At 42.1% G+C, this 14,319-nt stretch overlaps 1 protein-coding gene across 1 annotated transcript in view; it reads left to right on the forward strand.

Moving 5' to 3' along the window:
• The window catches only part of mao (monoamine oxidase), a 53,628-nt gene extending 40,255 nt beyond the window's left edge, over nt 1-13,373 (forward strand). The window contains exons 4-11 of the mRNA XM_063212955.1: nt 6,182-6,341; nt 6,835-6,931; nt 7,255-7,308; nt 7,441-7,498; nt 7,769-7,866; nt 8,466-8,577; nt 9,153-9,215; nt 9,707-13,373. Coding sequence (XP_063069025.1) covers nt 6,182-6,341; nt 6,835-6,931; nt 7,255-7,308; nt 7,441-7,498; nt 7,769-7,866; nt 8,466-8,577; nt 9,153-9,215; nt 9,707-9,862 — 798 coding nt within the window. The 3' untranslated portion in view covers nt 9,863-13,373. The remainder of the gene's footprint in view (nt 1-6,181; nt 6,342-6,834; nt 6,932-7,254; nt 7,309-7,440; nt 7,499-7,768; nt 7,867-8,465; nt 8,578-9,152; nt 9,216-9,706) is intronic.
• Nucleotides 13,374-14,319: the final 946 nt, after the last annotated feature.

Consider the following 14,319-nt stretch of genomic DNA (forward strand, 5'->3'; position numbering starts at 1 on the left):
GACTAAACTTGATGCCCTTCCACTATGTGTAACTGTGGAAACTGCTTAGCCTCATTAGACCAAAGAAGCATTGGACACCTGCCTAGATGATTGTTATTTACCTGGCCTCACCTGGAGGTTTTTTCCCCCCAAGAAAGACAGTTGTTGGGGCTTGTCATCATATTGGGCTTTGGGGGCATCATCACAGAAGAACCCCTTTACTAAAGGCAGTGCATATCAGAGTGTTATTGAGCTTTGCCTGTGAACATTTGAAAGTCAAAAATGAGTTTTGAACGTCTCTGCTTTCATCTGATGATATTCAATTGCACCTGCTTTGATGCATGAATTCTGCTTCTGTCAGGTGAAGAAAGGGATAGGCCTTGAATCGTTATAAGATGGTTTCCACAATTAAACATGGTGGTGGATGCATCATTCAGTGGCAGCCTCAGCCACAGGAAACCTTGTTTGGGTGTACGGCACCATAAAAACTGAAAATTATGATAGAATGTGGAAAGTGACCTTGCAAAAATATGCTCATAGAGGGAGTTAAGATTTTCACTGGATCTTTCAATAAGATAATAACCCAAAACTTGCATCCAAAATAGTTCAAATGTTCTTCAAGGATACTAAAACCATGGTCATGGAGTGGTTCAGACCTCAATCCTTTAGATAGTATTTGAAGAGTGCTGAAAATGAATGTCCATCCTCAACATCCATGCAATTTGGACCAGCTTAACTATTTGCAATGAAAAAAATGGCCCAAAATCCCTGGTAGGACATGTGCCAACATAGTTAACAACTAATCAAAGTGCCTGGTGTCAATTTTTGTTCATAAATGGCACTGTATTGACTATTAATGATAAGGGGGCTAATAATTTTGTCCTTGCCATGTTTACACTTTTTTGTTTAAACTCATTGTGAAAATGGAAAAGTCCAAATTTAACTTATTGGATACTATCTCCATGGTGTATTCGTTTCCAGAATAACATACATTTATTAATAATGATCATTCTCAATGATCAATGAAGAGATATGTCTAATTTCAGGAGGGGGGCTAATAATATCGTCCTCAACTGTAGGTGTCTTGCTTAAGGGCTTAAGGTGGGATGCAAACCTATAACCCTCAGATTGAAAGACCAACTCCCCAACCACTAGGCCACGGCTGACCCGCATGTAACTGCATGTAATATGACAAGTGTCATTACCATTCGAAGCACAATGTAGGGAATAGATCGCAATCAGATTCTTCTTTCTTTTCTTTTCTTTTCTTTTCTTTTCTTTTCTTTTCTTTTCTTTTTATTCATCCATTGCAGCCTGCGATCTCTATCCTGCATTATGTAACTACTTCAGAGACGCACCAACAACCTAAGGGAGAAAACAATTACCATTCTAAGCCCTCCTCATGACTTACTAAAAAGAAGGGAAAAAACTGATACGGAAAGATACAGATACAGATACACAAAGCGTTGTGATTAAAGGACTGATTTAGTATCATTTTGGATTTAAGCTTACTGCTTCTAGGCTGTGTGTGTGCGTGCGTGCGTGCGTGCGTGCGTGCGTGTGTGTGTGGTAAGGTGTTTTTGTGTCCTTGTAGGACCCCAGTGAAGATGAGATGCTGCATTTTAATTGGATGTTATCCTCCAAGGAAGAATTTGAAATATGCAGTCCGCCAGTAATATAGCCAGCGCAACACTGCACTCTAGTGGTCAAAGGATGAAACTCATTCAGACCAACACCACTGAATCCCACAAACTCTGTTGAATGTACAAACCCCAACTCTGATGAAGTTGGGACGTTTGGTAAACAGTGAATAAAATCAAAATGCTATCATTTTCAAAACATTCAATCTATTCATTAGATGGAGAATAGTGAAAAGACAACATATTAAGTGTTAAAACCGAGAAAAAATATTGTTTTGGGGTACATATGTACTAATTTCTAATTTGATAAATCCAACACGTCTCAAAAGAGTTGGGACGGGGATCAGTGAAATTTAGTAAACATCCAAATAAGATAAAAACAAACAAAAGAAGAACATTTCAAAATGAATTGTACTGACGGACAATATAGGTGTCCAGGTATAAGATCATCACAGAGAGGCTGAGTCACTCAGAATTAAAGATGCAAAGGGAATAATTACCATAGTTATTACATAAGTTTTGAAATCCCTTTGATTTACCACGATTGAGTGTATATAAGACATATTTTTGTTACTAAAATCATTGTATAGGTTCATGACATCATGAAATATATATGGGCTGTAGTCTCACTCTAGCACTCCAGGAATTAGAGCTATTGAAAATTGACCATATTAAGAATGCTTAATGCATGAAAATGATACAGGGGTGTAACATTTTCCTAAGCACCTGAGCTCACTTGAAATAGACCCAGAAGACATGGGAAACTGTCCTTTGCTTACAGAAGTCAGCAGAAGTTGTAGAAGTCCATTCTTTTTGACAATAATAGAGCATTGCACATCCTGTGCTACAGTGAAAATGGACCATCCAACTTGTGTTAGTGCTAGCTTCAAAAGTCAGCCTCCATGATGGCATGTGGGTGCAGTAGTGCATTGGTTAAGATGGTCTCACTCATCTGTAGAGTTAAATACAGTGCTGAATGGTATAAATGGGTTTTAAACAGCATGAAAAGCCACTCATGCATTATATTTTGAAGGGAGATCTTCGATTACTGCCACATAGTAAGGTCAAATTGCATTCTCTACTATGTTTTAACAGTTTGGCTCCATCATAAGGACCAGCAGGTGATAAAATGGTGGGTTTTTGGTCAAGAGCTGTCACACTGTAAGCACTACAGAAAGGAAAACATTGCAAAACATGACAAGGAATACACCCACCATTTAAGCTGGTGAAATCATGTCCAAGATAGGAATTAACACTGTTTTTATATAAAATCATCTCATCGGTTAATGTATTTAACGGTTAAGTGTTGAATTTTGTTTTGTTTTTAGTCTTCCTCGACATATGCTGCCATTTATTGTCCCCGTCCCAACTCTTTTGAGACGTGTTGGATTTATCAAATTAGAAATTAGTACATATGTCCCCCAAAACAATATTTTTTCTCGGTTTTAACACTTAATATGTTGTCTTTTCACTATTCTCCATCTAATGAATAGATTGAATGTTTTGAAAATGATAGCATTTTGATTTTATTCACTGTTTACCAAACGTCCCAACTTCATCGGAGTTGGGGTTTGTACATAGGCTTACTCTGTTAAAAGCTTTTGATATATTTACATTATTACTCAATGTTTCCTACTTTTTCATACCATTCATTTCTCCTCCAACTCAATCTCCTTTGTAACCACCATCCCCACCATTTTCCATATTTGTCATTTCCCATGATTGTCCCACAATCCACCTGCCATATCATATACCACCCACTTACACGCACGCATGCACGCACACACACACACACACACACACACACACATACACACACACACACACACACACACACACACACACACACACACACACACACATACACACACACGCACAGACCACCAACACGATCACTGCTAACATATTTTCCTGGGGCCTCCAGCACACGAAAACTCAATTGCTCTCGTGTTTCGTGCCGACCATCCGTCCGGACGGGCGCTCTCTTGCTCCCTCTCTCCCTCTCGCTTGCTCTCTGGCTGGTTGACAATAACATCCTGTAATGCTGCATGCGTGCCCAGTGCACTGGCTGCTGTACGTGTGGGCCTCCGTAATTGAGACTGACATTTACAACGGGTTTTAGAGCCTATACATACCATATACACACACACACAGCATACAGTACAGGAGATGTTGGAGATTAGCCTAGTTGTGTCAGTGTTGGGAGTAACGCGTTACAAAAGTAACTAATTACTGTAATGCATTACCTTTTTGAGTAACGCAGTAATGTAACTGATTACAGGGGAAAAAAACGGTAATATGTCCTCGTTACAACGCAAGTAACTTGCACATTACAACGCATTTTTTTCACCTACATGTACATTTTGTGTGGGTATTTTGTTTTCTTTATACAATGTTCGCGGATCACCACGAGATCAGCTAGGCCCTATTGCATCTGATAGCCTACGTCCGCGCAGAGATTTTAAAGTTCCACGCAGAACATTGCTTCCTCAACGCTTCGTCTCTCGAAATGGCAGGCTGACAAAGGATGACCGATCAGATCCAGCTTGCTCGTTTTCAAGATGGGTATATGCCCACTACCTTGACTTCATTGAAAATAAGGACGGCAAGAACATTTAAGTTAAATTGCACACTGTACTTGAAACCCAAACCGCTGTCCACGTCGAAAAACAGTATCCTACAAACAATTTGACGATTTGAAGAGGTTCCATAGCACCACCAAATTAGTCAGGAAAGGAGGGGATGCATCCCATTCGCACGAGACAGGGACACGGCAGGGTAGGCTATCCGACGGGGGGGATGAGTACGTTGCACCCCCCTCACTTTTGTTCAACTAAACATCACTAAAATTTAAATAAATCCATTTGAAATAAAATATTATACGTTTGCCTGTCAAAGTAGTGAAATTGAAAATGCTTGCTGTCGTTGCATCACTCTGTAGCCTTTCACTGTAAATTCCAGCGCAATAGCCTAGTTGCATGAATAGAAAGCTGTTTGCGCAAAGTCGCAGTGCTGGCCGCGGTGCTGACTGAGCGCGCGTAAAGAATAGTTCTAGAGTTGTGAGTAAGTGACAAACTGATCTCCGCACGAAGTCAAATGATTCTGGCGAGCCTCGAGCTTGCAAACTGACCAGCTGGTATCCTCGCAATCATTTTTTTTCGCCTATAATTTCGTTCATTGATAACACATTTTTTCCCGGTGTGCTGTATATAATTAATATTCAAAATAGGCCTACTGTAGCAATGCATCTGCTCTTTTATCAATAATAATTTTCAAACTCGTAGTGCAGTGAGGTGGCTTTAATGTTTCAGCCAAGTGCAACGGAGCATGTGCTGCATGCGTCCGTAAAAGATAAAAAACGGCGCTGGTGTGCATGGTAAGGTGTGGTAAGAAGAGAAAGGATTAATCATTGTATTGGTGAATCAATGTATGTGGGTAAGACGCAATTCCTGAAAATGTTGGTTTTCAGTCTGCAGGCTTCCAAAACGACTGGATGGCAGGTAAAACTCATGCCACCTCATAGATTTGCACTGTAGATCGCCAAATCCTTATTTCCAGTCATTTTGGCTAAAGTAACTAAAAGTAATGCAAAAGTAGTGTAATGCCTTACTTAAAAAAAAAAGTAATGTTGTAATGTAAGGCATTACTTTTAAATGGCAGTAACATGTAATAAGTAGTGCATTACAGTTTTTGAGTAACTTTCCCAACAGTGGTTGTGTGTTATCGCGCATGTGCGCCTAATTGGTCAGACAGTATCAGTGCAGTGGGCTGGGTGTATGGGGATTTATGTTATGGCTGGCTGGGGGCGGGTGAGGGTTGAGGGTTGGGGGTTGGCCTGGGTTGAGTTGGGAGGTGGAGTGATGGGGATTGTGTGTGTGTGGATGTGTGGGTGGGTGTGCGTGTTATTAGTGCTATATGTCATAACTGGTTGTGTCTCTGTCTGTTCATAGCCCCTACAGGTTTCCTGTCTGCCTGTATATCGATAACCATGATTTTCTTTTGCCCTTCCTGCCTTCCTCTTGCACACTCGTCTCTTGCTTATACCGTATAATACTTCACATCCACAAATTCTGCACTAGGTTATCTATATATACACTTCACGCTTTGTTCTAGTTGCAAAAAAATCCCTTAATTGTTTTTGAGAAGTCTAGTTGAGAAAAGGAACATATTGTTTGAACCTTCACCACTCATCATTGTCATCATTGCAGTGCATTACATTTGGCAGACACTTTGATCAAAAGTGGCTTACAATCAAGGTTATTACCGTACCATACAACAATTGCAGATACAATGTGCACAGGTCATCAGAACAATAAGTGCAAATGCCTTGTAGGGTTAGTGATTTTTTTACATGTTTATTCTTATTTTAAGTTTAAGTAGCGTACATAGAAATACACCCATCTTCATCATCTCCTCTCTCTCTCTCTCTCTCTCTCTCTCTCTCTCTCTTCCTTCCTCTCTCTCTCTGTATCTATCCATCAGTCTTCATGTACAGTGAGTGCCCATGCTAATATATTGTCTCCATCTCTCTCCGTCTCTCTCCTCTGTGTCCATCCTGTCAGGCCAAGTATGTGATCCTGGCCATCCCGCCGCTGCTGAACATGAAGATCCACTTCACTCCAGAGCTGCCTCCCCTCCGCAACCAGCTCATCACCAGGGTGCCCATGGGCTCCGTCATCAAGTGCATGGTCTACTACAGAGAGAACTTCTGGAGGAAGAAAGGTACATACTGTACCTGTGTGCAGCAACGGCAACAGAGCTGTCTCACTGCAAGTTGTAGAGCATTTTCTATCAGATGAGCAATATGGGAACAGTGTGTGCAGATCGAGAAGCTGTGTACACCAATGTGGATATTTTTGAAAACGCATTGGTTTTTGCCACTCGTTTACACGTTTAGAGTTTCAGAATGTGCATTTCGAAACTATGGTTTTAAAAATATCCCATATAGGCGGCTAAAACGCACCTGTTTCAATGGATTTTTTACATGTTTACACGTAAACAGATATAAAATATCCACATTTAAAAATATCTGCATAGTGTCGGCATAACTAGAACCTGAACATGGGCTACTACAGAAAATCTTGAATGTCAAACATGTATCACTATTGTCGATAGAAGAACAGTTATTTTTATTTCTGGCATAATTATGCCGTATCATTTTATTGTGGAGTTCGCTGTGTTACTGTGGCTAACCGCTACCCCCTCATGCTTACAGGTTACTGTGGCACCTTGGTAATCGAGGATGAAGATGCTCCTATCGGACTCACCCTGGACGACACCAAACCCGATGGCAGCATGCCTTGCATCATGGGGTAAAAGAGACCTCACATCACCACTCACTTTGAAGTCAGAAAAATATTAGTTTTAGGCAGAGGAGTCAAAGTAAAAGTAAAAAAGAGATTCCTTCCATCAACAGTAAATTATCTGAGTAACCAGTAGACCTGTGTACTTAGCTTACAATCAGCTGACTCTGCACTGATTGGATCAAGTTTGTGGCGCCCTTTGTTGTAACCTTTGGGTTACAAATCTGACGCTCTAATCGCCTATCAATGACTGACCAAATGTGAATGAGATGTGGAATAGAGTATATCGATGTGATTGTGAATGATTGATTGTCCTCCTGTGAACTTTTCAGGTTCATCCTGTCACGGAAATGCAGGAGACTGTGTGAACTGACTAAAGAAGAGAGGTATGTTTTTTTGGAATGTTATCAAGTTATTAGTTTGCAGGTGTGATGTCTTTGTTGGAACGGTGTACTTGTGTGAGAGACACTGAGTGGGAGAGTGAGGAGGCAAAGTAATAACTCTGATGTTCCCTTTAGGTTAAAGAAGATCTGTGACATCTACGCTAAAGTGCTTGGCACAGAAGAGGCTTTGCATGTGAGTTCACATGGTCCGCACGGCCAGCGCAGTGCCAATGCTCTTTGCACACACCACAAAAGAGATCCCAGTTTGTCACTGTTGTATGACTTATTTGGTTAAGTACTATTGGAATGATGGATAGATATTGGAAGCTCTGTCTTTACGTGTCTGCGTGTGTACGTGTGTGTGTGTGTGTGTGTGTGTGTGTGTGTGTGTGTGTGTGTGTGTGTGTGTGTGTGTGTGTGTGTGTGTCTGCGTGTGTGTGTGTGTATTTTGTGCTTCATTCAGCCTGCCCACTACGAGGAGAAGAACTGGTGTGAGGAGGAGTACTCTGGAGGCTGCTACACGGCCTACTACCCCCCAGGCATCCTCACCCAATACGGCAGGTAGGTGCTCAGACAAAGGTCTTTATAGTCTACATCGTCTGTGTTCAGGTGGAGACGAATTTAGGACCTCCCCTACACCTCCATTCATGGCTGAACTGTCCTTGAGCAAGGCACCTGACCTGCTCACATTGCCCCAGGCACTCTAACCACTACCCTGTAATAATAACATGACATTACATTAGACTCCGCTGACGCTTTTAGCCAACGCAACTTACAGATATTACAGATATTACAGATTACCTACGTAGTTGTGACAGCCAGATGCATGAGGAAAGGAGATGGCTGCAGTATTGTATTACATGACATTACCACGGATTCTTTCATCCAAAGTGACTTACAGATATTTACAGGGTATTGGTTTCAGTCCCTGGAGCAATGTGGGGCTAGGTGCCTTGCTCAAGGACACTTCAGCCATGGAGTGAGGGGGTAGGGATTGAACCGGCATAATAACTTGAATATCATCGCTGTCACACAAAAAAATCCAATTTTCATTGGTTTATACTTATCAATTCATAAACAACATCATATAAACAATAGTGGAGTGGTGCTGGACAGCGACAATATTATTCATATGATCTCTGTCCCCGTGGTGTGTCCAGGGTCCTGCGTGAGCCGGTGGAGAGGCTTTACTTTGCGGGTACGGAGACGGCTACAGAGTGGAGTGGCTACATGGAGGGAGCCGTACAGGCAGGGGAGAGGGCGGCCAGGGAGGTAAGCATGCATGCACACACACACAGACACACACATGCAGGGGAGTGGGCGGCCAGGGAGGTGACCATGCATGCACACACATGCACACAGGCACGCATGCAGACACACACAGGCAGAGGAGAGGGCGGCCAGGGAGGTGAGCATGCATGCACACACACACAGACACACACATGTACAGGCAGGGGAGAGGGCAGCCTGGGAGGTGAGCATGCACGCACACACATGCACAAAGGCACGCATGCAGACACACACAGGCAGAGGAGAGGTCCGCTAGAGAAGTGAGCCACCTGCACACACACACACACACACACACACACACACACACACACACACACACACACACACACACACGCACACACGCACACACCAACGACACACTGCAACTACAAGTAATCTAGAATTGGTAGAGGGCCACCATGGGAGGCAAGTCAGTCAGCCATACCATTCACTTTCCGCATGATGGACCGGACACACTTGTAACTATGACATACTGTACATAAACAAGAATAAAGTCATCTGGAATGTATTAACAAGTTGACATTTTGTCTTCAATCCATTTTATTTCTGTGTTTTAGATCATGTGTGCGATGGGTAAGATCAGCCCTAGTCAGATCTGGCAGCCAGAGCCTGAATCCAAGGTGGGTGTTGCACTTCAATTCCTGTATTGCATATTTTCCTGTATAGAAAAGTGATTTCAAATGATATATTGTTGTTGTTATGTTGGCATTGCTGGTGCAGTTAGAATTTCTTTCTTTTTTGTGAAAAGCCCATAAGAAGAAACAGGGAATGTGAATGATGTCTGCTCATAAATAAGTATGAGGATGAGGATGGATATGGCGTAAAGATCTGTGTATTTGAAAAGAGACTGCCTCCGTACAAGTTAGTCAATGACCAGCGCTGACCGGCCTGTAATGGTCTCTGTGGGATGCCATGAAAACATCAGCCAATACATACGAGATGACCTGTAGATCTGTGTGATTGATATACAGTAGATAATGCCTCATATCATGTGTTCATGAGTGTTTCGTGACTACGTATCTACTACAGTAATGCTTGAGAGAGCGTCTGCCAAATGCAATGTAAAGTAATGTAATGTTTCTTGCTGGCTTGCGGTTGCCTCTCTCCTCAGGACGTCCCCGCGCTGCCTTTCGTCGAGACCTTCTGGGAGCGGAACCTGCCCTCGGTCAGCGGATTCTTCCGGTTCCTTGGCGTGTCTACCGTGCTGTCCATCCTGACGGCGACGGGGGTGGTAGCCTACAAGAAGGGACTGATCCCCCGCAGCTAAAACGCGAACGCCGCCAATCTATCTAAACCCTTCCTCTTAAATTGCCATCCTCACCATCATCATCATCATCACCCCAACCGATCACCTCCTCTCCTCTCTTCTGTCGTCCGTCCCACCCTCCTCTTGTGAAGACTGTTCTGCAGCTCTGTTCCGAGTCCCATCTGTTTCACCTGCTGCGCTGCACAGCAAGAGATGGTGCCGCAGTCTCGGGGGACAGGTCTCGCCAAACGCGTTGATTCAACATGATTAACTCGCTTCTGTACTGTAATGGTGACAGGGTGTAATTGTGGGTTAAATTATAATGATCGAAGAAATCTTTTGAACCGCAGGGTTGGATTAAGGTCCAAAGCGCCGATTCAGCAGCAGCAGTAGCAGCGTTGACAAAAGAGATGATTTGTTAGTAATTTATCATGTGGTTTTGATGGTTTGTAATAGCGTCTGGGTAAATACAAAGGTCGTTGATATACTGTATGGTGAAGCATGTGCCAGATCTCATTTCATTCTTTCAAAGAGGAAAACATAGGGACCCTATCACACTTGACATTCCTTCATATCGTCATAATAATCCACTAGCACCCGTGCATTGACTGTGCGGGGGGATAGTCCAAGTTGATAACAGTTCTCAAATTTCATGTTGTACGTATCTGTGTGTATTCGTGTGCACACAAAAAAATACACTTGTCGTGGACAGGGTATGGATGTGAACGTGTGCAAATGCAGGCGCACATGTGTTTAAGTGTGTGTGTGTGTGTGTGTGTGTGTGTGTGTGTGTGTGTGTGTGTGTGTGTGTGTGTGTGTGTGTGTGTGTGTGAGAGAGAGATTGTCTTTAATAGTATAATGGATTACCTCTTCTGAATTAGGTGCTGTACATCCCATGGCTGACGATCAGCAGTTTTGTCTGAACGCTGTAAAGCTGTTGTGTAAAGTAAGCATAACCACACAGACTGACCTAGAAAAGCAAAATGCAGTAACTAACATTGTACCTAAGAAAAAAAGAGCTCCAATGATTTTGTCCAAATCAAACATGCTATAGGTATAATACCGAAGGCAAGACTTGCGGTGAAAGACAGTATTTTGTCACAAGATGAAAAGCCATGTGATAAACTCGATTTCCAATAAGTGTGTGCTCACTGCTCCCCCTTTTGGCTTTTCAAACCGCTCACTATAAAGAAAATTTAAGATTTTGCCATGTGTTTTATAAGACTCCTCCATCCAGAAATGTTGAAGCATCTGAATGTATTTTTTTGTTTATTTTTCATTATTTTTTAAATGTTGCATTTTATCAGATTTTTGTAAATCATAGCTTATGGTGATTTGTTGTGATTTTATGTGTTTGAGATGTGTGCGTGGCAACCCAAAACATACACAGTAAGAAATGCAGTGTTAATTCAACACTCAAAGAGTCAATTTAACACATTCTAGTGTGTATTTTCTCCCAGAGTACTCTTTAAGTGTTGAATTAACAGCTAGCTTGTGGTGAACTGACATCAGCGGTTTGGAGACCTGAAGACCAAACTGATAATACTGTATAAAAGTTGTAAAGCAGCAGAAAAATTGCTTTTTTCACAAGTACAGTCATTTTAGAGTGGTCCAGTAGGGGATACCTACTGGAAGGGAGTCCACAACCCCAACCCTTTGATGCCAAGAGCAATTCCCTAACAATTACTGCAGGTCCCAGCTGTACCACAACAGTGGTGATATACCAACCAAGAAATATTAATATCCGTCCTTTTGTGCTACCAACAGACATTGTGGTTTTTATTGTGTATCCATCATCATTAATTAATGTCACTTTGCTTTTTATCATATTTGTCCCCGTTGACCACTATCAGTAATTCCTAGATTGATTGGATGAGATTTTAATGGACTGTGTGCTGTACAGCCCATTAAAAGTAGTAGTAGTATAAGTGACACCATATATTTTTTTTATCCAAACTTTTTTAAACATTTCACAAGTAAAAGGGAAAAACAATCTGTCAGGTGTGCCATGCACGATTTTGATGACGGCCAATTACTAACGTATAAAAGTTTCATGCCAAAGGTTAGATAGTTATTACGTTTAGAAATGGCTGCCGCTTCTGTATAGCCTCGATGGTATTACCAAGTCCACCATTGTCTTCAAACCCAGAAAATGTTTTCATTTCTAAGCTGCCAACTATTTAATTGTTATATGTACAAGAGCATACATGACAGGAGGAGGAAGTATATACAGAGTGATTATATCGAAGCAGTGTATATCAAATATGTATAGAGAGATACGTATGTATGTACAGATGTTTATTATTATGTTTATACATTTGTCAGTGATTGGATTAAATGAAGTGATTTGAGTTGTGCAGTAGCCCACCAACCCCTGTGAGTGTGCGTGTGTGTGTGTGTGCGTGTGTGTGTGTGTGTGTGTATGTGTGTGTGTGTGTGTGTGTGTGTGTGTGTGTGTGTGTGTGTGTGAAATGTAAGTGGCTTGTGAAAATGAAGTCCCAAAGAGATACTGTGTATGCGCATAGTACATTTTGAGGAGTTAATTCAACATTACGAGATTGGAATTAGACACTTACTGTGCTTCTAGTCCGCCGTAACTCTATAGGCGTTCAATAAACACTGAAAAAATTAACTTTGTGGGAGTGAGAGTATGTGTACGTATGCATGTGGGTAGCTTCTCTGTGTATGTACAGTAGTCTGTGGTGCCTTAATCTAATTATTAATGGTGGTGTTTTCTTCTCAAGTGCCTCTGTAATGTGTGTGCCGATGTCGCTTTCCTTCTACAGACATCTCTCCATTTCTTTTTCTCCTTTCGTCTTTACTTTCTGCCAAAATCAGTATGCTGATGTCAGATTGTGGAATCTGGGTCTGGTCTTTGTGGACAAAAAAAAAGGTGATGTACTGAAGGGTTTTATTTGTTGGTGTTCAACTGTTGTTTGTTCGTTCACCTCTCTGATCAAACTAATCTACCCATGCTATCCTGCTCACCTGATGGAGTTATTTTGGGGGAATATAGTATGTGTATGGAGTGTCATGTATAGGATGCACTGTAACACCAAGATCGTAGCCTACTGAACTATAATTATGTGAATGAGGGGGGTCAAGCCATTACTATTCATTTGTCAGGATCTCATAGGCTGGACTCTTCTGCCACCTGCTGGTCATGAGGGTGAACAGCATATTTCCACCAGTTTGTTAGTATGTGTATTGAGGGGGTGTTCGCGTCTGTAAGTCGATTTGTGCTTGCAAATGTTTATGTATGAATGCATAAAAACAGAGTTAAGACCCCTCTATCTTGTGATCCGGCTTCCTGCCCTGGTGTTTACCTAAATAGCCATCTTTGTACTCCTTCCTTCAGATGAGAGAGAAAAAAAAATCAGTCTTGCCCCCCTTTCCTCCACTCCAAAATCAAAGTTCTGTGTGTAAATCTGTGTGAAGTTGTTGTCCCGTAAGTGCATTCTCTGATCTCTTTGTATGAAGATGTCGACAACAGAAATGGCACCTGGTAAATAAAAAGCAAAATGTGAAACAATATCCTGGGCTACATTTTCTCATTTCTTAGGTGTACATGTAAGCTTGGCCAGAGGGATACTCCAAAAACATGGTCCAAGAAAATGAGCACTCTTGGCTCTTCTATTAGATGCAAGATACACAAGGTGCACTGTGTAATATGTAAGGGTTAACGTTCGGCGAGAAGGTCGCTACCGTGGAATAGCAGCACGACAGAGAGAATCTTTAGACCCCGACGCGGAGCGGAGGGGTCTTGTTCTCTCTGAAGTGCTGCTATTCCACAAAGCGACCGACTCGCCGAAAGTTAACCCGCTTATTATATGGATATACTTAGGCCTAAATGATTCACACATGCGGGGACATTTCTTTAGACATATTTAATGTTAAGATTGTTGCTGCGCAAAACAAAACATTGCCGTTGTGGAACACCGCTGCAACAGCTAGGTAGGCTAGCCAGGACAACAGGTGTTGTCTATCACAGCAGCTGATTAGAGTGACAAAAGACCGGACCCCCTGCGGAGTGATATGAAACATTCGCTTTAGCCACTGACTTGTATACAAGCCAGTGGCTTTAGCAGTGAACGTCTTGTTGCCATTGACAGCGGTAGCCAGGACAACGGGTGCTGTCTATCACAGCAGCTGATTAGAGTCTTGTTGAAAAGTCGCTTTAGCAGTGAAAAGTCTTGTTGCCATTGACAGCGGTCTGTTATAGACCAACCCGTCCGTTATCGAAAAATAACAGACGTCCGAACGTTGGGGAGCCCCGTTGAAATGAATGGAGCATTCGACAGATGACGTCACAACCATATAATAAATATATATACACTACCGGTCAAAAGTTTGGGGTCACCACACTTTCCTCCCACAATGCTTCTTTCTGACAGTCAAGCTTATTCCTTTTCAATTTCAGTTCTGGTATAAAATCAGTGTATAGAGTTATTGTTCCCTGAAATTAATGCATGCAACAG

This window comes from Engraulis encrasicolus, chromosome 13 (assembly GCF_034702125.1).
Source record: "Engraulis encrasicolus isolate BLACKSEA-1 chromosome 13, IST_EnEncr_1.0, whole genome shotgun sequence".
NCBI lineage: Eukaryota > Metazoa > Chordata > Actinopteri > Clupeiformes > Engraulidae > Engraulis > Engraulis encrasicolus.